The sequence below is a fragment of the Diorhabda sublineata genome, chromosome 5 (genome assembly GCF_026230105.1).
Source record: "Diorhabda sublineata isolate icDioSubl1.1 chromosome 5, icDioSubl1.1, whole genome shotgun sequence".
NCBI classification, from domain to species: domain Eukaryota; kingdom Metazoa; phylum Arthropoda; class Insecta; order Coleoptera; family Chrysomelidae; genus Diorhabda; species Diorhabda sublineata.
The window spans coordinates 24171704-24193615 of NC_079478.1; the positions used below are offsets into that span (position 1 = coordinate 24171704).

General features: G+C 31.4%; 2 protein-coding genes across 2 annotated transcripts in view; both read left to right on the plus strand.

The window, feature by feature from the left end:
- Window positions 1-370: 370 nt before the first annotated feature.
- On the plus strand, window positions 371-21147 carry LOC130444528 (UPF0489 protein C5orf22 homolog). Its single transcript, XM_056779718.1, has 2 exons — window positions 371-701; window positions 18049-21147. Exons 1-2 carry the CDS (start codon window positions 686-688, stop codon window positions 19170-19172), a joined length of 1140 nt encoding a protein of 379 aa, XP_056635696.1. The 5' UTR covers window positions 371-685; the 3' UTR covers window positions 19173-21147.
- LOC130444527 (paxillin) overlaps window positions 8173-21912 on the plus strand; it is a 76367-nt gene continuing 62627 nt past the window's right edge. The window contains exon 1 of the mRNA XM_056779715.1: window positions 8173-8696. Coding sequence (XP_056635693.1) covers window positions 8612-8696 — 85 coding nt within the window. The 5' untranslated portion in view covers window positions 8173-8611. The remainder of the gene's footprint in view (window positions 8697-21912) is intronic.

The window sequence follows — 21912 nt, forward strand, 5'->3', positions numbered from 1 at the left end:
AGTGCAGTGGATAACAATATGGCTCGGTCTGAAGCTAGTAGTTAGCTGGAGTAATTCTTTTCATCACACATGGAATGATAAAGAAACGGTATTTTTATTCTCTTTGAAAGTTTGAAACAAATATTTGATAATTCGCAATATTGACGGGTTTTTAAAACGTTTCAAAACTATACAATCATAAGTAAATAGAACTGTCATTGCTTGAAATTTGAAATTCCATAGGTGACCTGATTTATTGTATAATAATAACTACAACTCCAACATAATGAAGTCATTATTTAATCAGGTAAAGAAATGAAATTGAAGACGTACAATGTACCTCATTTATCTATCAAGAACAGTTAAAATAGATCAGTTTTGTGTAATAGCAGTAGAAAAAGGTTGTTATCCACATAGAAAGTATCTATCTATCAAGATTTCATTCAATTGCTTTGAAACTTAGTTTATCAGTTTCAATTCTAAGTATAACTTCGATCAGATTAAACTGATAACCACTACCGATCACATGAATCATCAAGGTCAATTCTTGTTGACAATTATTCTGGATATTGTCGGTCTGTCTTTGTTGCGAACTTGACATTTGCTAATTGATTGCGAATTTATATGTTATTCAGATTTATATAATTATCTAAATAGTTTTAAGTTGACAGTGATTAAGTGTTTGTCAGTTGTCGAGATATACGAAATGGATGATCATTTAGGTATGTAATATATATTTATTGTAAACTTAACCTCATTGTTAGGTGGTGCTTCATGTTTTTTCGAATGGGAGACATAAGCTGTTTATTTTTGTATTTTTCTACACATTTTTTCTTCTCCGTTTTAAAGAATAATATGGTTTATATGATTATGACAATAATTTATTAAATCGAATCATATTCATGTTGTAAATTGAAACTATCTGTTGAAAATGGTCTCAAAGGATTGTTCTTAAACGATTTCGACGTTTTGAACTAATAAAACCTTAGTCTACATTATTTTTTATTGTATATGAATAGAAATAAAATATGAATTCACACGCGGTTCCAATACAAATGATATTATAGGTAGAATGAGTCTATGTGAAAATATTGTGTTCAACTATCTAGAGTAAAGATAAAAAGTCTTAAGATTATATCCTATCAAATGAATAATAGTTCAAGTTGCAATATAAGATTCAGTGTTTAAATATAAGTCCCTTCCTTGTTTATTAAAGTTTCATGTTTCTATGAAAAGTAGTTTCTTTAAAATATCAAAATATGTTTGCTACCTCTAGTAGCATCGATAAATAATGATTTAAAGAGAATCACCTAGTATTTTATTTATCAAAATGCATTTATTAATTGATAATTGCATCTGCTTGTCTGTATTTTCAAAATTAATGTTTATTCTACAAAGATATTAATTATTAATAAACATTTTTATTTTCCTTTGTGTTTGTTGATAAATTTTTATAACCTTGATTGTATTGTCTACATACATGTTAAATTAAAGCAATTTAGCAAGATAATCAAATATAAATTAAAAACACTACATCTAATACTAGAACAAATGAAGATGGTTCAAAGTCAATTATACCATTCAAAAAATTAAAATGTTTACCACTACCTTTGAACTATATTTTATACACACTAATAACATACTTGTTATTCAGAATGTAGGGAACAAACTTCAAACTATTTAAGGCTTCCTGACTCATTTTTAGGAGTGGTAGTTCCTGTTATTGGTTTTAGTTAGGAGTTGAATCTTACTTTTTTCAAAGAATCCAAGCATTTCACATAATAAACATTTTATCTTTTGTTACTGATAAAAATATGAAAACACTTACAAAAGTCAAATTTTCCTTGTAATAAAAAATAATCCACAAATAAAATTGTGTTATATTTGTGAGGTTAAATGAAATAGTTCATTAACTTGATACATTTTTTAAGGAATTGTTATAAATGTCATGGTGACCTTAAACTATCCAATTTTTATCAAAACAAATATATTAAATAAAACATGTTTCAAATGCAAAAACAAAGTATTTAAAAACTGTAATATATAATATGAAAGTATAAATATCATTTTTTTAATGTAAATTTAAATGTAAATGTCCCTACTCTTCTTTTGACTGGATTCAATTGAACTTGTTAATATATATCTTTGGTATCATCAATCAATCTATCCCATTTTAAAAAATTATTTGGGAAACACGGTAAGTAATGCAATCCTAATTTTGAACATACTTCTGTCCAAAACTTACAAATCTATCAAATAACAACTATGTTTCGTTGACATGGCCGTAGGCCACCATTTATTCTTCACGAATTTTGAATCCGCAAAGACTGAACTTGATATCTGAAAATATGCTTGAATAATTTTTCATAGGGTCTATACTTTGACACTGTTACCTTGTAAAATAAATCCACCCACACTTTCTCTGTTGTTGGATATATTTAGTAATTAATGGGACTAATCACTGATATTTTTCATTACTAGGTAAGGGGCATTTTAAAGTCTTCATAGGGGCCTTTATTGTTGGATGAGATCCATTGCTCATAGCATGAAATTTTATTGAAAGCTTGTATTCACTACTAACGATATTATTTTTTACCTGTATAATTCACATTTAATGTACATATAAAATTCTAAAAGAAAAAATACCATAAATCCTGGATGAAGCATGGTTTTGTAGAACTAAATTGAATCTAGGCAATAAAATAAAATTTCCAAACAGAGAATTAGTCATTATGTGATAAAGTGAATTGTTACAATTCAAGTGATAAAGAATTCATGTCTTTTTCTTGAGGTTTTATTATGTATTTGCAAGATTTTACTTTGAAGGAATTGGTTATTGGTTTCCGATTAGTGCATTCATGTTTTGAATAAGAATGATGGGTACGCAAATTTTCAATATAAATTAGCTCGCTGTTTGGTTTTAATTCCAATCAGCATGAACTGCCACGGCAATATATGGAATTAATTGGAATGTCAGTGGCGCCATCTGGCTAAAATTGGCGTACCCATCATTCTTCTTCGAAATATAAATCCACCACGACTTTGCAACGGAACTATCAGCCAACAAAATGATTAACAATGTTATCGAGGTAACAATTTCGACTAGAAAATTCAAATGTGAAGACGTACTGTTACTTAGACTGAAACGGCTATATATGAAATTTATTGGAATGACAGTGGCCCCATTTTATAATAAATTTCTCTTAATTTAAAACTAATGTCCAAAAAATGTACAGTAGAAAAAAAATAGCAATGTTGTGCACCATATTTGCCCTGGCTCTAAATGATTTTTTCAATAGTTACAGTGATAATTCAAAAAATACTTCCTCCGGTAACTCGATTGGCCAGGTTTTTTGCAGCCAGTTCTCGCTCTATTAGGACTTACAATTATGTATCCAAAGATACCTATTCTTTATTGGAACGTTTCGTGTTATGTATAAACTGTTTAACGGATGAAAAACGTTATAAACATATCGCGTGCGAATACACGACGGGAAATATTAGTACAGTATAAATAACGGAAGTAGATATCCCAGTATTGTTTCTTGAGGACCTCCACTCGTTAATCATTAATTTTATTGTTCACAAAGTTTAATTTTTGGTTAATGATTATTTAGGCTGACCAATAAAAAATATGAACTTTCCTTTTTATTCCTGTTAAAAGCATGTTGTAACAATCAGTGTCAAATGTCTTAACCAAGTCTAATACTATAACTTATTTAGTGTCTTTTATTATATTTCTAATATATATATTAGACACAGTTGGTGTTGCTGCAGGTTTAGAACTACATGAAACACAAAAATCTTTCTATATTAAAAGCTCAAAGATCAATTCATCATCAAACAAAGTATAAATTTGCATGACATAATCAACATTTCTCGTTAAACCAAAATTTGAATCTATTTCAAGTTTTGAAATTTTGGAAATTTCTTCTTATTATGATATTCATTAATTTTCTTGTTCCGATATCCAGGTAAATGTAAATTTGCTCTCACAATACTCTGTAGATTAATTTAATAACAATAACTCTTATCTGTTTCCTATTCTCTTGACATTGCGTCTGTCAGTGCTCCTCTCAATATAAATGAACTTAGATTTAGAACATGTCTATATGTCTGCTCCCAAATCTGAAACAAATATATTTCCGATCGCAAAACCGCTCTTCGCCTCTGTCTTGGTGCCTTCCGCTCTAGCCCCGGTGCCACGATAATCCTTTCTCTTTTTATATTTGGCTTCAGTACTCTCTAATCCCGTTCACTCATTTCTTAATATGATGACTTTCCTTCTTACTATCTCACTAACGACTATTAATTGTGTTCCTCATTTACCCGCATCTTTCCTTAAAAATAACAACTTTTCTATTTCTCCGCTTCTTCTACCGTCTCCTACTTGGATCAAAAATAATCTTATAATCAATTCTTCATCCACCATTTACAATAAACATGAATTTCCTAGCAACATTGTAAAAAAAATTTCATAAAAAATCTTTCAATTTAATCCTTTATACTGATGCCTACAGCTGGCGTTTTCTGTTTATTTTCGACATGTAGTCCCACTGGCGAGCCATAAAGTTTCTTGATGCGATCTATGGAGCAACAATATAGGGGCTGCACTTTACAACATCACCTTTCCCTGAATTTTTTTAAGTAGACAGAAGGTATCACAATAGGAAGAAATCGTATTACTAATATTAAAATTACACATAGTTATTTGATGTCTCTAGAGAACCGTTATTATCATTCTATTATGACTCAAACATATACTCACCGACAGCTGATAATACTTTATCTCTTACAAACACTTTTATACGAACTGAATACACTGTTTAAACCATCACTACACCAACACTCACAATTACACTGTCTGACGCGCATTTCGATAACCAAGTTATCGTCTTCAAAGACTGAAGGTAAATTAAAACCTAATCCCTTGACTTACCTGTTTTATACTAAATAAATATACCAATAAAGTTTCTCCCGCGAAAATTAATTCCATCGGGAAAAAACTCCTTGGCGGGAATCTTCACATTCATTCCTTGGCTACTAAACTATAGAGTGGTCTGTAAGGAATTGGCCCTTTGCCCCTATTTAAGCTACTCTCACATCTAGCAATTTCAATGCTTTCAAATGCATCCAACAATTTATTAAAGGATACGTTTTTTAACAATTTTACATTATTAATATTTATGTCATGATTATTACTGGCAGGTTGATCGGCAATACCTGATTTTCCGGTCCGTCACAATCATCACAGCTTACTTCATATATATCATTTTTTTCCAAATTTGGTATTTTATCGTTAGAATTGCCCAACAATTGTTTCAATGTATTGTTGGATTTATAAACCAATTTGAAACCCGCTCTGCTAAATGCAATGTGATCGGCAATATCTGATTTATCGGTCCGTCCATATTTCAAATGAGCTATGAGATCTTTAAACCGGACAATAACTGATCTCTTAGTCTGCCCAATATACTCTCAATCACCACAGCCAATTTCATATATACCACTCTTTTCCAAATTTGGTATTTTATCCTTAGGATTGCCGTAAAATTGTATTGTTGGATTTATAAACCAATTTAAAACCTACTCTACTAAATATTCCTTGGATTGAAAAGAATCAGACCCAATTTTCTAGTTTTTCATTTTGGACTTGGAAAAAAGTGGTTTCACATAGAGATTTCTTAAACCTATGACGATTGGATGATTAACTCCATTGTATAAAAGAACCAAAGAAAGAATTTGGGTAAAAAGAGATAATCTTCATAGACTCAGAAAGTGCAAATGACATAAGATGCACCTATTTGTTCCATTGTTTTTTAAAATGTACCTTCTCAGTTGATAATTTTTGACAATATATTCTTCAATATATTTTATTATACCTCTGTATATTTAACCAGCAGAATCTAATCGAGCTCCAATATTGGTTGATCCTAATAATGCATATTCCATGCAACTATGGAGATGATTTTTGGAGCTTTTTTTTATTTTAAAAGTTGATTGCTCTAGATCGATGACCCTTATTTCTGTCCAAACTTCATCGCCACCAAAAAATAAACAGGGAAAATATTTTTCGTTACAGGCACAAATCCAATCATTGTTGGTATTTTGGGTAAACATTCGTATGTAGCTTTTTCCTCGACTTAGAATAGTTTTTTTGTATAATAATATTTGGTAGTGGCCTGGCTACGTTTTGTTTTTTTTTTTATATTTTTATTATGCATATTTAAAAAATCTCTAGGTATTTATTAAATTAAAATCAACTTCCACACTGAATGGAATCGCACAAACTCTATTGTAGTAGTTGTTTAAATGGCCTAAAAGAAACGCGGCTATCACATAATTGTAAATAACACGTAATATTTATTAATATTCCATTCTGAAATGGAAATTCTTGTACAAGGTTAATTCTATTACTTTACGCCCAAGCTGACTATATGTATTTTTTAGCGACAAGTGGATTAATAAAAATTACAACAATTACTTTGTTCATTGTATTCATTACTCATTAATTAAATGAAAAAGTGTTTTTGTTAATAGGTTACACTTTATCCTTGGAAGTACAAATTTAAAAATTATTGCTTAGCAAGGATAATTGGTGTATAATATATCTAGAAAATGTTGATTCCTGTGTCCAATGTCAATTTAAGAAGTAGCTCTAATTAAGTTCCAGCAACCAAATACAACTTCGAGTATGCTTTCATGGAATAAATGAAAGAAAGATCCGGGGAAAGATATTTGAATCAATACTGATATAAGAACGATCAAATACGACTCAAACAAAATCTAAAAAACATTAATCAACGACTTTTTGCAAACCATTATAAGGCTTACCTCTTTGAAATAAGAAGCTGTTCAACAAATATTTGATGTGAAAGTAGCTATTGAAAATTAGAATTTTGACGACGAAATTGCTTTAACCCAACAAACAGAGTGTTTTCAGGTGATCCTGTCTCTAGGATAGATAGAAAACTGAAAAATATTTGGGGTTTGCTCAGTAAAAAAATTTCGTAACGCTATCCGTATTCGAGATAAAGGGCGTTGAAAGAAATTATACACATTTTTTATTATTTTACCGCAACTACTGGCAACACTTTGATTTAAAAATTATGAACTAATAACTGATGTTGGTATGAAGTATTCAATTCAAATCAAATCAAAATATTCCGAAAACGGTACACAGTATCAAGTTTTATCAAGAGTACTTTTTTGGTGTAAAATTAAATGATGTTCAAGTTCACTTGAAATTTTGCTTAATAAATCTAATATTGAAAAAATTATGTTCAATACTAGTCGGTACGAACCGTGTCACTAGTGCCCTCTATAAGAGTCAGACATAAAAACAAATTCATCTGATGAGTCAACTTCCAAAACATATTCGTGTAAAATTTCAATACAATGTTGCCAGTAGTTGCGGCAAAATTGTAGAAAATGTGTATTTTTTTATCTTGAATAGGGATGACGTTACGAATATTTTTTACTGAGTAAACCCCGAATATTTTTCAGTTTTTCATATACTCTAGAGACGGGATCACCTTATTTGAAACTCCTTGTATATCGAATCCTAGTGCAACAAAATTTCAGTGTCACAGAAATGGACTGCACGGGTTAATGTGGAGTGTACCCAATATTTTGGTTAATCCCATGGATAGATGAGGATGTAAATAATACACTTCTAATATTTCTTCATAAGTCGGAAACTGATTTCGTAGGGCATGGAATTGCCTTTCTATTATCTTCTAAACAGTTCACAAAGGGTTTTCATAGACACCATTTTGCTGGAACCAGACGTTTTCAACGTTTAGAACTTTAGTCTTGATGTAGATTTTTAAAATTATATCAACATATCGAGGGGAGGTTACAGTTGTCGATCAGTAAATGGCTAGGTACTCACAACAATTACACGTCGATTCTGAAAATATGTTAGCAGTGGTCACCAAACCACCTTTCGAAATTTTGTGTTTCCTGTGCCACCCTGTATAATATCAATATGCATTGAATTCTGTACCAGTATAGGCTCCACAAGAAACCACAGAATCTAAAGATAAAAACAAATAAAAGTATCGAAATTAACGCTTTATATGGTATTAGTACCTTTACAAATATGATTCATTTACAACCAAGTTTGCCTTGTACATCTATATAATCCTCGATATATTGCAATAATAATGATGTATATGTTTTATTAACATTATATGATTTAATAACGTGAACGATCTCATTAACCAGTCTACTTTAAATCATTAGTTTTAACATCAATCATTCATTGATTCGGAGAGTTCTGGATCGTGCCTTTTTCTTGGACCGTGTACTAATTTCAGAGTTGTAGTGTCTGGATTTTTGTTTTTATGTTTTATATTACTATTGTGGGATCTTTCTAATTCTGTCCTGTCGACGACACGAATGCGCGCTGCCACGTACGTACGACAATTTCAAAATAAAAAAATATACCTGAAATGTAACGATTAGAACGGACGTTTCTTTAGATTTGAAGTACGAAGTGTTTGTGAAAAAATTAATCACGTGGTTTTTGAAATTCGCATCGATTGGTCGTCGATGTATAAACGTATTTTGCGACACATGTGCTGACGTTTATTTGAATTTATCGCGCGATTTTTTATTTTGGAACAATATGGATCGATCTATGTACGGAAAATTTGTTCCTGGTACTTTACACCCTTATCAGTGTTCTATTAAGAGAGGAACACCTCCAGGATGTAAGTTTACGTCAATATTTATCTTTATCATTTTTATAATCCACATTTTCTAATGGATGGGTAAAAGTAAAGTTTATATTTATATTAGGTAATATTCGTATCAAATTTTATTAAATTGTTATCATATATTAAGGACTTCGGAAAATTCGAATTATGAAAAAAATCTAAACCGTGTTTTGAAGATTTCTAAAATATTTATTTGTAATGTTTAATCCCTTGCTGTATGTAGTAACTAACATTTCACATAATAAAAATTCATAATATATTCTGCAAAACGTATTTTTTGATCTTTGACATTTGAATGAAAAAGTTGAATATTTCAATTTAAATAGATTTTAGAATGTTCAATATAATTTAGAAAATGTAATCACATAAGAAAAATTTTAGAGGAAAAACCGGATATGTATATTTTTCAATTTGGAAACAACTCTTCTCTGCAATAATGTGTAGATCAATTATATATTTTAATTAATACGAAGACATGGTTTTTATAACCGAGGCACTAACTGAATTTATATGGTCATCTTAAAATTATTTTTATATTGTTACTCGATTTAAAAAAAATGTTACTATAAATCGATACAATTCAATTACAAATATGCCATTATTATTCTCGATCTTTTGCAATTTACTTTTAGATAATCTTTTAATCAACGATTCTTCAAAATATAAGGCTTGGTAAAAAGTAAATATTGACATTTATATTTCGCACATGTAGATAATAACAATTTCATTACCTCTCTTACCTCTCAAATAGTGGACATGGAAACAACGAGCATTTCTTTTTGTCCTTAAAAACACCAGTACCGATAATTCTATTTGGAATGTCAAATATCATTAAACTTTACATTGAATTTTCAAACTAGAATATTTTTCTTTTCTCAAAACACAGCAAGACGTTTCAGAATGATCGGGCAAACTCGTTTAGTAGTTTCCTTCGGGCAGAATTTTCATTTTGTTCTTTCCATTGAAGATTGGGAACTTATCATAGCATACTTCTAAATGTTTTATCACCAATTCCAATTGATAATCATATTTAAATTATTTGTTTCCTAAAAACATTTTGAAAGATAGCTCTTTCAAGTAATCTACAAAATTAGTATTGAGTCACAGTGAAAAAAACATTGAAAATTAAATGTCAGCGAGATTGATATCAGTATCTTTGCCACTTATAGCCAAGGATTAAACAGGTCAAACACCAGCATAAAGTTTGTCAGACGTGACGAAGTGATTGGGTCGCTTACATCTTCAAATAATTAATAAGAAGATGAAGGAACGTCGTGTTACTGAAGTCACAAAAGAATGCATAATCGAAAAAGAGAAAAAGGCTCTCTTCCAAAGCTTTAAAAGACCTGGAGATGGTCGGAAAGCCAAAAAAATGTTATTTATTGATTAAACAGGATACCATCCTGAGGTAGTGCATCAAAATCGATGCCATTAGCTGGTGACTAATGGCAATGGAAAATAAAATTTTCACTTGAAGGCTGATTTTACTTCAATTAAAAAAAAACTGCTTAAAAAATGTATACGGCATCAACACAAAAAATGCAAAATAGTATTTTTGAGATATTCTTCCATAACTTTTATTGTTCCAACATAGTTCAAGTACTACCCAACCGTACTATCCAACGAGTACAATTGAGACCCTAAATGTTCTTACAACTGTAATTATGATCTATATATAATTTTTTTCTTATTTTTTTTAACTTCCAAATGTTTGGGATAATTAGAAAATAATACAGTCTTTTTTCCCGTCATAAAATGATCGAGTGAACTAGGAAGTACGTCAGCTGAATTTTCAGAGGACAAATAAAGACGTAGACAACACAACTGAATCACTTATTTCTTTTCAAAAAGCGTAATTGCAGATTTGCGCTTTTTAAATATTAAACTTCCACATTATATGCCGATTCCCATCATATTGTTGAAACTTGACTAATTTATCCACTTGAGATGTATAGTTTCATAAATAGATTTCGCACAATATGCGATGATTTCAAGAAGCCCATTAAAAAGTGGTTGCCTAAAAAAATCGTAGCGTGATACACAAAGTATTTTGCATAAACTTTCCAAGGAAATGCCGTTATGTTTCATTTACTTATGTAATTATTAGATCTTTATATCTCGTGCCCATAAATTTGTGGGTTGTTTGGAAGAATTGAGTTGGCTAGTATTATTCTTTAATTCTGTCTCCACTAGTTTCTTCTCATATTTTTTTTCTTGGATATAACTTTAAATACCTGTTTAACTAGACTTTTTCCTGCTATTAGTTGTAAGTTGCCGAATTATCTTAGTTGCTCTTGCCTTCCGTATTAATTCAATTTCTGTTTTTCGTTGCATAGTGTTTGTGTTTTTATTTGTCATTGGCCTTGTTTCTGTCACATATGGAAATATCGGTGTTATCCCTTTTCTCCCGAGGAATATATTTTTTGTACTATTAAACATTCTTTTTCTGCTAAAAAAGTTTTCTTCTCGCTATTTCCTCCATCAATTTTTCAACGTTTTCCAAGCCAGCTACTTATATTGGAAGATCAGTTGTAGAATGAGAAATCGGTAATCAGAGCAATGCTTATTCTCTTCAGTTTTCCCATTAGAAGCAAAGTACAGGGTGCGGCAGCATAACTTCCTTTTTTCAAAAGTTAATAAAACTTATTGTATGAATCAGAAAATTTTTATTCGTTTTTTATAATACAGGCACATACATAAAGTTTTGTTTTACTGAGTTTTGAAGATCAAATCAGTTAGGTGACGTCCCCCATTCTCCATACACTGAGTAAACCGATTTCTGGCGTTTGTCATGACTCTTGCCAGCATAGCAGGCGTTATGTTGGCAATTTCTTCCTGGATGTTCGTCTTCAAATCTTGTAGGGTCCTTGGACGGTTCACATACACACGGGATTTCAAAAAACCCCATAGGAAATAATCACAAGGGGTCAAATCGGGAGAGCGGGCTGGCCACTCCAAATCGCCCCTAATTGAGATAAGGCGCTCTGGGAAGTGTTCCCTCAAAACAGCCATCGATGTTCTTGAAGTGTGTGCCGTTGCTCCGTCTTGTTGGAACCAAGTGTCCCCTAAGTCCAACTCATCTAGCCGTAGGAAAAAAAATTCCTGTAACATGTTTACATACCGGTGCGAATTCACTGTCACTGTGACTTCATTTTCCTCAAAGAACCAGGGACCAATAATTCCACGTGAGTAAATTGCACACCACACTGTGACTTTAGGTGAATGCAAAGGCCGTTGATGCAATTGTCGAGGATTGGTATCAGCCCAGTAACGCATGTTTTGTTTGTTTACGGATCCACACAAATGAAAATGGGCTTCATCACTAAAAAAAACAATAGCGTCCTCAGGAACGACTTCCAGAAAAACCTCACACGCGTTCCTCCGAGAATTGAAGTCACGTTCAGAAAGTTCCTGCACAATTGCCATCTTGTATGGATGAAAATGAAGATCATCATGAAGTATTCTCCTCACAGAACGATCGGAAAGTCCAAGGGCAGACGCATGTTTGCGCGCAGAACGCCGTGGTGATCGCAACACTGAAGTTCTAACTAACTCAATGTTCTCCGGTGATCTAATGGGCCGAGGGACTCCAGTTCTTCGTCTTGTCACACTTGCAGTTTGTCTGAACGTAGTGACCCACGTAACAATTGATTTCCGGTCCGGGACAGGGGCCAAGGGGGCTAAATTAAAGCGATTCCGAAAGGCGCGCTGGGTTGCGATCACAGAACATCCGCTCGAAAAGTAAACCTCAACGGCAAACGCACGCTCCTCACTGTTCCAACGCATGATGGCGACTGAACTGTGCCGGGACAAAACTTTATAGTCCCCCCTCTCGAACGAGACCACTAGCACTCCGTTACGACATCTACCGACTAAATGGCGAACTTTTTAAAAAAGGAAGTTATGCTGCCGCACCCTGTATATTCAATTCCATATAAATCCTGAAGAACAGGTTTTTTATTCTCTTATTTATTTTTATTTGATGTAGTTTTCTTTATCAGTAATTTCTGCGTTCATAAAATTGATTTTGAATTAACTATTAATTTTAAATTCCAAATAATGTTGTTAATGATGCATCATCAATCAAAATAGAATGATTCCTGGTTCTATTTCCATCGTAAAAGCTATAACATTACATTGTTAGTAATACGCTTTATAATTTTCTCATTCCTACTACAAATATAGTTAAGTAGTAAAATTGATGAATAGACAAGTTTAATGTTAATAATAAAATTGTTCATGTTAAACCTCACGTTTCTCTAATTATAGAACTTGAAAATATCTTTCGGAATGTAATTGTTTTCCAACCTGCCACAACTTATGTGAATAATACAGGGTGTAGCAGGTGAATTTTTGCTTTTTAATTTAGTGGGATTGTCGTCGAAAAAAACTTAGTAAAGAAAATGGCTTTTTATAATCAACTTTATCCAAAGAGAACGAACAGAAATTTTTATTATTATTTTCCATATATGTAATACTTCTATATGCACAGTTTCTATGTGGATGCTGTTCTGACTAAGGAAGACAGAATGAAAACTACATCTCTACCCTCCGGGAGCTTCAGTTAGTTCTGCGCATCTTTTGGGCGCATGGATCATGCGCAGTATAGATAAAGTGTTTCGAACGAGAGAGAAAATGAATACTGTCGGCACCGTAACGTAGACGTTTCTTCCCATAAGAATTGTCCATAGAGGAGTATTACATATATGTTATTTTCTGTCATGTGACAGAAAACCAATTAATACACGTTATGATAGTCTGCTTTTTAACAATGGCGGCGTGAATAAAATTGTTCGGTTACAAGGTAATATTTGAAACTCGCCTTATTTCTAACAATTCTAGTGAAATGACAAATGAACAACAATTACAACTACAGTCTAAAATAAAATATATAATATGTCCCATAACAATTATACGATTTTTTAAATGGAAAACGCAATATTTGCTAACATATTTATATTCTAAAATGTAAAATTAGGTGAACTTTGGATGAGGTTTTATGCACTTAGGTTTTGTTATTCTTGAAATATTGCAATGTGACAAGTTGACGTGAAATGTTCACAACAGTGATTTATCTTAATAAGATCAAATTCCAACAAACATCTGTATTTTCAATACATTGATTTAGATGTCTTTTATAGTTCATAAAGGTTTTCTATACCTATATCTGACCCAAGTTTATAAATTTTTATAACAAGATATTTTTTACCTATTACTAATGTTTTTTCAAAACGTTTTCTGTATATTTCAGACAGATTTCCTAATCGCAACAAAGGGCTGTTGTTTGTGAGTCTCGGACAAATAAGCCATAATCAAATTTAATACGCGCATAAAGATACTGATGTCTTTTGGTAACTTCAAATAACTAAATAACAGCAGCCTACTAGATTCATATCAATTGTTTATTTGGCTTTTTGACGAATATTTTAGTATCTTCAAAAATTTTTTTTCTGATGTTCAGCAGAACAGATACGAAAATATCGGATTATTTCTAAAGTATATTTCTATAGACCAGATAGTACTGCTGATTTAAAAGTTAGGATAACGGAAGAAATTAACAAAATAACCCTTGAAGTCATACAAAATGTTGTTCCAAAATTCCAAAATCACCTCGATTATTGCCAAGAAATGAATGGTGGTCATTTTTAAAATTTAATTTAATTGTAAAGTACATTGAAAAATACATTCTAAATATATATTATCTGACATTGTTATCATCATTCTACTTAAAGTTTTGTGTTAGAGATATTATCAAAATTTTACATCTTAAAAATTAATTTTCTCAGTTATGATTGCACCAAATTAAAAAAAAAAGTTTATATTGCTGAACAGAGGACTAAAATTCATTTTCAACAGGGTGCCACACAACCCACTTATTTAAAATTTTCGAGGAGGTGCTTATAATTATATATAATATGTTCATACTGTAATTTGTAAATTTAAAAATAAAAATCGACCTGTTTTAGGTTTTTTTCACATAGTACATAATGCTAAAATTGAATTTATTCCATTCATATACTAACTACATATAGAAAAAAGTAAACCAACAAAAGTAAAATATTTGTATGTAAATTGGAAGAGGACTTTGCTAACTTTTTTGTTGTGGGATTGTAACAATCATTCACCAAAGTGTAACCTTTTTATATTATATTCCGAGCTTCTGATTACTAATTTCAGATTCTTATTATGAATATATGAGTATATATATTAACATTTTGGTGTTTGATTGACACAATCCTACATAAAAACCGTCCATAAACGAGTTGGCAAAGACTTTGCTCCAATTAACATACAAATATGGGATATTTTCAAACCATAATAACTTATTCTAAATTGCACATAATTTATCAATTATTGAGATATTCCGTACTAAATCGAAGGTCTCTCATATTTTGATATTTAGGATTTTTTTTATTGATTGACACAGTTCACACATTTTCACTGTAATTATAAATAATATTATTCAAATAGTAGTACTGTCAATGCCATACATTTTAAAAGGAAAATCATTAGTACAGAAACATCAAGATATACTCCAGATTTCAACATACGAGATCTAAATACAAAGAAAATTAATCGGTAAAAATGGAATGTTTTTTGACAAGATATCAATCCGAAAAAAGCGAAAACATGATCTGCCCTTGCGTACTTTCAACCTCATGAAGAATATACCATGTAAGGAAAAGCTTTATTAGCGTGTACAAAAAGTTGTATATGTAAATTCCGAACGGACTTGACCTACATGTGAATTGACACACATAGGAATTTGTTAATTCATTATAATTGGTGTGTAACATGCAGGGCCGAATTTAGAAAAGGGCATTTGGGGCTACATTTAAGATCATTGTCGTTTTAGATTATATTTATGTTTGTTTGTTAAAAGAATCTGTTTGGTTTCACAATTATTTATTAAAAAACTCGAGTTGAAAAAAATTAAAGGTCCTCCACTCCTTTGTTGCCCCGATGCCTCCAGAGATGTAAATTCGTTCGGCAAAAAAATTTAATTAGAATAATTGATAGTTATAGAATAGAACAAGGAAGACAGTTTGAGGTAACTGAGGCGAATGAAGGAAACTCAAATTTATTACAATTCCACCTTAAACATTCATTTACCATTGAAACGACATTTGGATTAGAATTTCAATAATAATGAAAATGATGTCCATTTACACATCCATTTTTATGAAAATTTAACTCATCTGCAAAGAGCATAAATCAAAAAAAATTCTATGGAAATTGTTTTTGTATTGGCCTCATTCACACTTTTCTTTGAAAATCACGATCAAGCAACTATTGATGGAATTGGATATGACAGGGATGTGTTTTATGTTTTTAAGGATTTTTTGCTACTTTTTTTTTTCGTATTTCACCTCATCGGTGCTATTGAAACGGTCCATTAGTTTTTCAAATGCTCTTTTGCTGGACGTTGAGGAAATCCTTAATTTTAGATGCATGCAAACAAATTTGTTTGCATTAAGTCATTTTGAGTAAAAATTTTTACACTATTCATCATAAATATTTCTCGCTTTTTTGAAGAAAACTATAAAATAGAGGCAACAATTACTGCTACTTCTAAAAAATTAAATATTCAAATATAAGAGACTGACTTGACTATGTAAGTAATAACCCTGTTTTAATAAACTTCAAATATAGAGAATGTTTAACGAAAATTGTAGTTATATCTTATATAAGATACAGGATGTTTCATTTAAAAGAATAAAGAACAGTGAAGAATAGAGTTTCCGTCTACCTTGTATAAAAAATAAACACGGAGTTATTGCATTATGCAACTCTGGCAGGTTGAATGGTTGAATAAATCTTTTTTCTCTTACAGTGACTTTGTATAACGTAACAGAACCTCATTTCAAAAGCTTAAAAAGTGTGAAACATTTAAAAAATCGTACAAAATTTGAAATATGAACCTTAAATACGTCTATTATTTTCCTAAATATTTTTTTAATTAACCCATATACGGAAGTTTGTCGTAAGATTTGTATAATGATGATAATAATCAAATAGCGAAAATGTTATCACAGATGTTCTTACTTTTTGATCCATAATTGGCTTAAAAATCACAGAGTTGAACTTAATATAACGAGCGAAGATAATTTCTGTAAAATTAAATACAAAGATTAATTTGTTGCTCAAGTTTTTATTTGTTACTTAAAAACTGGAGTAAAAGTTACATAGCATTTTTTGACGAAAGTTACTCATAGAGATAAAAAATATTTGACAGAAAAAGTTGTCAAGACCATTTTTTCTTATTTCTTGTCTTTGTTTCCATAGTATAGATACAATACATACCAAATATACCTTAAGGAAATGTTTCCTTTTCAGTTCTGTAAGAATCCCTTGAAAATTTCTTATTATTTTTGATGGGAACGTACTGTAGATTTATTCGCATATTTGTGTTAACCTATCATGTTTGATTTTAACAAAAATTCTTGAAACATTCCTTTTTTCACATTTTGCTTCGCAATTTTGTAAAGAGTAGTCTGAGAAGTATTTGTCAAAAAGATTGTTCCTCGATTAAAAAGTCTGTTAAAAGGAGTTAAAATCACTTTTCAACATCTTTTGATAGATGCTAGCTAGCCATCTCTTTTCAATTATTTGGCTTCTAGTAGGACGTTTACCGAATCTGAAAATCGACTTGTTGATGGTCGATCTTGAAGCCACGTTTGCCACATACTTTATTGTTCACAAAACTTTTATTTAAGAATAATTTGACTTTTAATACACTGCATATTTCCACAGTTCACCACTAACTACTGACTGTCAACCGAAAACCAAAAGCTAAAAGTACCTACCTGATGATTATAGAAAAAATATTTCGAATTATGTATAATTTTTACGTTCATCATTTTCTCAGTATTATACGATTTAATGACCGCTTTTATTAAATTGCAAGGGATTAATTTTTTGTGTAATGCTGCTGTTTATCTATACTTTTGAATGATTCACCGATTCTGAAAATAAAATATTCTAATGCGGACCTGGACAAGTTGTTTATTGTTCAGTGCGCAGTGGGGCGTCTCTTATCTCTATTTATAAAGATAATATATTCGCCTTTTGATGACTGGTATTATATATATAAACAGTAAACTCGACAGATCTTCTTTTATATAAAATAAAAGCCTTTCTTTTGATTCTTTTTTCCTCAATAGCTGTTCCTTTTTTATTAATAAAATCATTTTTATTCACGGATAAAGATGAAGGATAAGAAGATTCGATAAATTTAATTGCACAATAAACTTTTTAAATTATGTTTATTTAAAATATTTGTCATAGACTTTCAAAAGTAGTGTAGTTATAAACTTTACTAAGTGAAAATCTTCTTGCTCAACAGGTGCAAGTCAAAATCTAAAACGACACAAGAAGATTCCAATTTACATAGTGGAAAATCACCACGATGTTATCCCTTTCATATATAGAAACATAGGATCAAAACATTTACCTTTGGAAGGATCTATTTTGATACATTTTGATTCGCATCCAGATATGTTGATACCAACAAATATGCCAGCAGATGATGTGTTTCATAAAGAAAAACTGTACAAGAGTCTCGATATAGCAAATTGGATCATGCCGGCAGTTTACGCTGGTCATTTTGATCACGTCATTTGGATTAAACCACCATGGGCTCATCAAATAGAAGATTCTAGTCAGAGCTTCAACATAGGAAAGGATAAAGTGGAAGGAACGATACGTTTAGATTGCAAGGAAACGTACTTTTTGTCTGAATGTTTGTATTCCAATTTAAGAGATTTGGAAAATGTGAAAACAGTTAAATTAGATGTTTTTACGTTAGGAAACACGTTACAAAATTTATCAGATGATCTTAATAAACTACGTTCATCAATTTCGAAGTCAGATGCTCGTGTAGTTTTGGACATAGATCTGGACTTCTTCAGTACAGGAAATCCCTTTAATAGAATTTATGAAAAAGCCGACCTTTACAACCAACTTAAAGACATTTATTTCTTTAAACCACCGGAAGAAAAAAAAGATAACATTATATCTGAAGTTGTTAATAAAAGAAAAATACAGATATCACAACTTTACAATATATTTAAATATTTAAATGATAATAGACGTATGCCAGAAGAAGATCAGTCGTCTGAATTGTGGAAGAAGGTAGATTCCATGAGAAATATTATGCTGGCACATTACGGAGATGATGAAATAGACTGGCTGTTAATTCATGATGCGGGTTGTACATGCGACGAATCTGGTTTACCCGATCATATTTCTACTATAGAAGAACTTCAAGTTTTGTTTAGCTGTTTCAAAAATCTCTTAGATGTATTGCCTAAAAATCCTACAATAATTACGATATCCAGATCAACTGAAGACGATTACACGCCATTTGAAAATGTGGAGTTGATACAAAATAAAGTACTCGAACTGTTAAATGAAACATTTCAGTGTGATGAACCTGTTTTAGATTACCTATCAACAATTAGTAATTGAGTCTGATATAAATATCGATTTATTTTCTGTATATGTCTGCATATGCCACTTTTACGCTCGTTTGCAAAATCGGACTGCCTGATCGATTTATGTCTTTGTTTACCTACTATCAATTATTTTAAAACTTATTTATAGTTTTACTAGATTATAAATTTAAAAGTAGGATTTAGGATTTCTGTGTTAATGTATAAACAATGTATTCAAAATTGCACTATTCTAAAAATTTACACACAAATCCATAAAAAATGTCAATGAGATTGTTATTAGTAGCTAAAAGTAGCGTTTTCCTAGATAAAATTTGAAGAATACTCCATTAAAAAAAATATTAAATGTAAAATAGAAAACTCGGAGCTAGAAGAAAAATAGAGAAAACAATATATAAACTTTCGTCTAATCTTTATACTTAGAATCGTCAGGCGCTTTATCACAATCACTATCGTCATCAGTCATCATATATCACCACTAACATTGATAATGACTAGTTTAATGTCTAATCTCCTTCAAGAGTAATACAAACGTTCAAATGCGACTCTAACTTCTCGTTGCCGTGCTTGTAGACGGATTTGTCTTTTGTCTCAAAATAGGCTTCAGCATCAGAGCAATTGCTCCTTAAAATGAGCTAAATTCCTTACCGGCGAGCATTTTGTTGAGATCAGCGAATAGCCAGTAGTCACTGGGGGGTCAGATCTGGACTATGCGGTGGATGAGAAAGCAATTCGAAGTGTAACTCGTTCAATTTAACCATAGTTGCCATCGAATCGGTGCATTGTCGTGGTGAAACAGTGTTTTTTTTCTTCGACATATGATTTTGGATTTTTGCATCCAAACGATCCAACAACTCTATGTAGAATTAGTTATTGTCTATCTGTTCTTTTGGAGATAGTCGATGAAAAATATTCCATGCGCATCCCAAAATACTGAAGTCATAACCTTCCCAGTTGTCTGTTGTGCCTTTGGACGGTTCGGACGGGGTTCACCGGCTGCAGTCCACTCAGTTATCATGTATAAACATGGCTAAACACTGCTCTGAATTATCAACGCGTTGTTTGTTTTTGATCCATCGTGAGTAAACGCGGCACCCACTGTGAAAAAAGCTTTTTCATTGTCAAATTTTCCTGATATGTGAAATTACCATTAAATATAGACAATTTGTGGATTTTGACGTTTTCTGGACTAACCACCCCAATAGGACGACCAGAATGTTCTCCATCATCGGTCTCTACACGATCAAATTTAAACTCAGCAAACCAATAACAAATAGTTGTTCTTTTTGATGGAGCAGAGTCCGGATAACACTATTAAAGCAATTACTGAGCTTGTACAGTATTTTTTTCATCAAGAAGCAATGATAAATTAACATACGAAATTGTTCTGATTCTATTGTTTTAAAAATAACAAAAGTAGCTTCACTTAAAAGCTGTCACTTTTTTCTCACTATTCGAAATGTCATGACATTTTACACATAATCCAAAAAAATTAGTATGTCATAAACGTCATATCAATTTATTTTATGGTATTTATGGTAGCGCCAACTGTGTGTCAGTCACACCACTTATTGATGTAATATATTCACCAAAAATCTCTATTCGACAAAGGTATTATTTTTTTAAAATGAGATAGAGCAAGCTGCTGCGATGGGCACTAAGCGAAAATGTTTCAAACATTCTTTATATCTAATCTTCGCGAACATGGGCTAAATGATGAAACCTTATTTAAACAAGCTTGAGGCCAAACAGCCGTGTGACCATGATGTTATGTAGAATGCACCCAATGAAATTAAAATTTTAATTGTGTTATTATTTAATGAATAATGTTTGTTAAATAGTATGAATGAAATTTTGAAGATGCATTCGTGGCTTATTTACAATTGTTTCGAAAATGTAGCTCTGACTACCGCATCTTGTATAAAATGGAATAAAAACATTTATCAAGGTATCTAGGAGCCTTGAATACAAGTATAAAAACGGGAATTTCGCAGAGCTAGGAAAAACCGGGGATTCGAAGGAAATTTTCTAATAAACCAGAAATTTTCGGTAATTTTGAGGGAGCCCACCAGGCATAGCAAGTTGGTGTTGATATAGCTCTAATACATTCCGACTTATCTCGAAAATCGCATCATCTAGTCGAAACATGTTGAATCTTCCTTGTAACTGACCTCTCGGGTTCACGTATCTATTGTTGCCTAACTTAAGACCATCTTACAATTTGTTCAACGACAGTCCTTCCAGACGAGGAATGTTCTTATCCGTTCCCTCCGAAATTTTTTTTCAGTACGACAGCTAGAAAACATACCTGTCAAATCACTATATCACTTGAAAAAATTCATATCTTCTTTGCAAAACACGAATCAGAGGCCATCATGTGAAAGCTGTAAAAACCTAGAATAGTTTTTGGATAATAAACTACTATTGGCTGAATTAGCATTCTTTCACTTTGTACCTGAAGAAAGAAAGACTGTTTGAAAATTTCCATAGCGATTGGCCTCTAATTCCATTCTTTATGAAGACCTGATTTCGATTCTGAATAACTTATGAGGCGATACTGCAGGCAAAATTCTTCAAAGTACTCCTATTTATAAAATAGGCATTTTTAGATAAGATGCCAATGGTTTATTCTGTAACCTCAAAAAAGTGCAAGGTATTGATTTAGGGTATGCCGCAAGAATGGCTTTGAAAATATGTATTCGATTCAAAGATAAGGACATGTTGATCATTCGCAAGGATTATAAAAACTTTTTGAT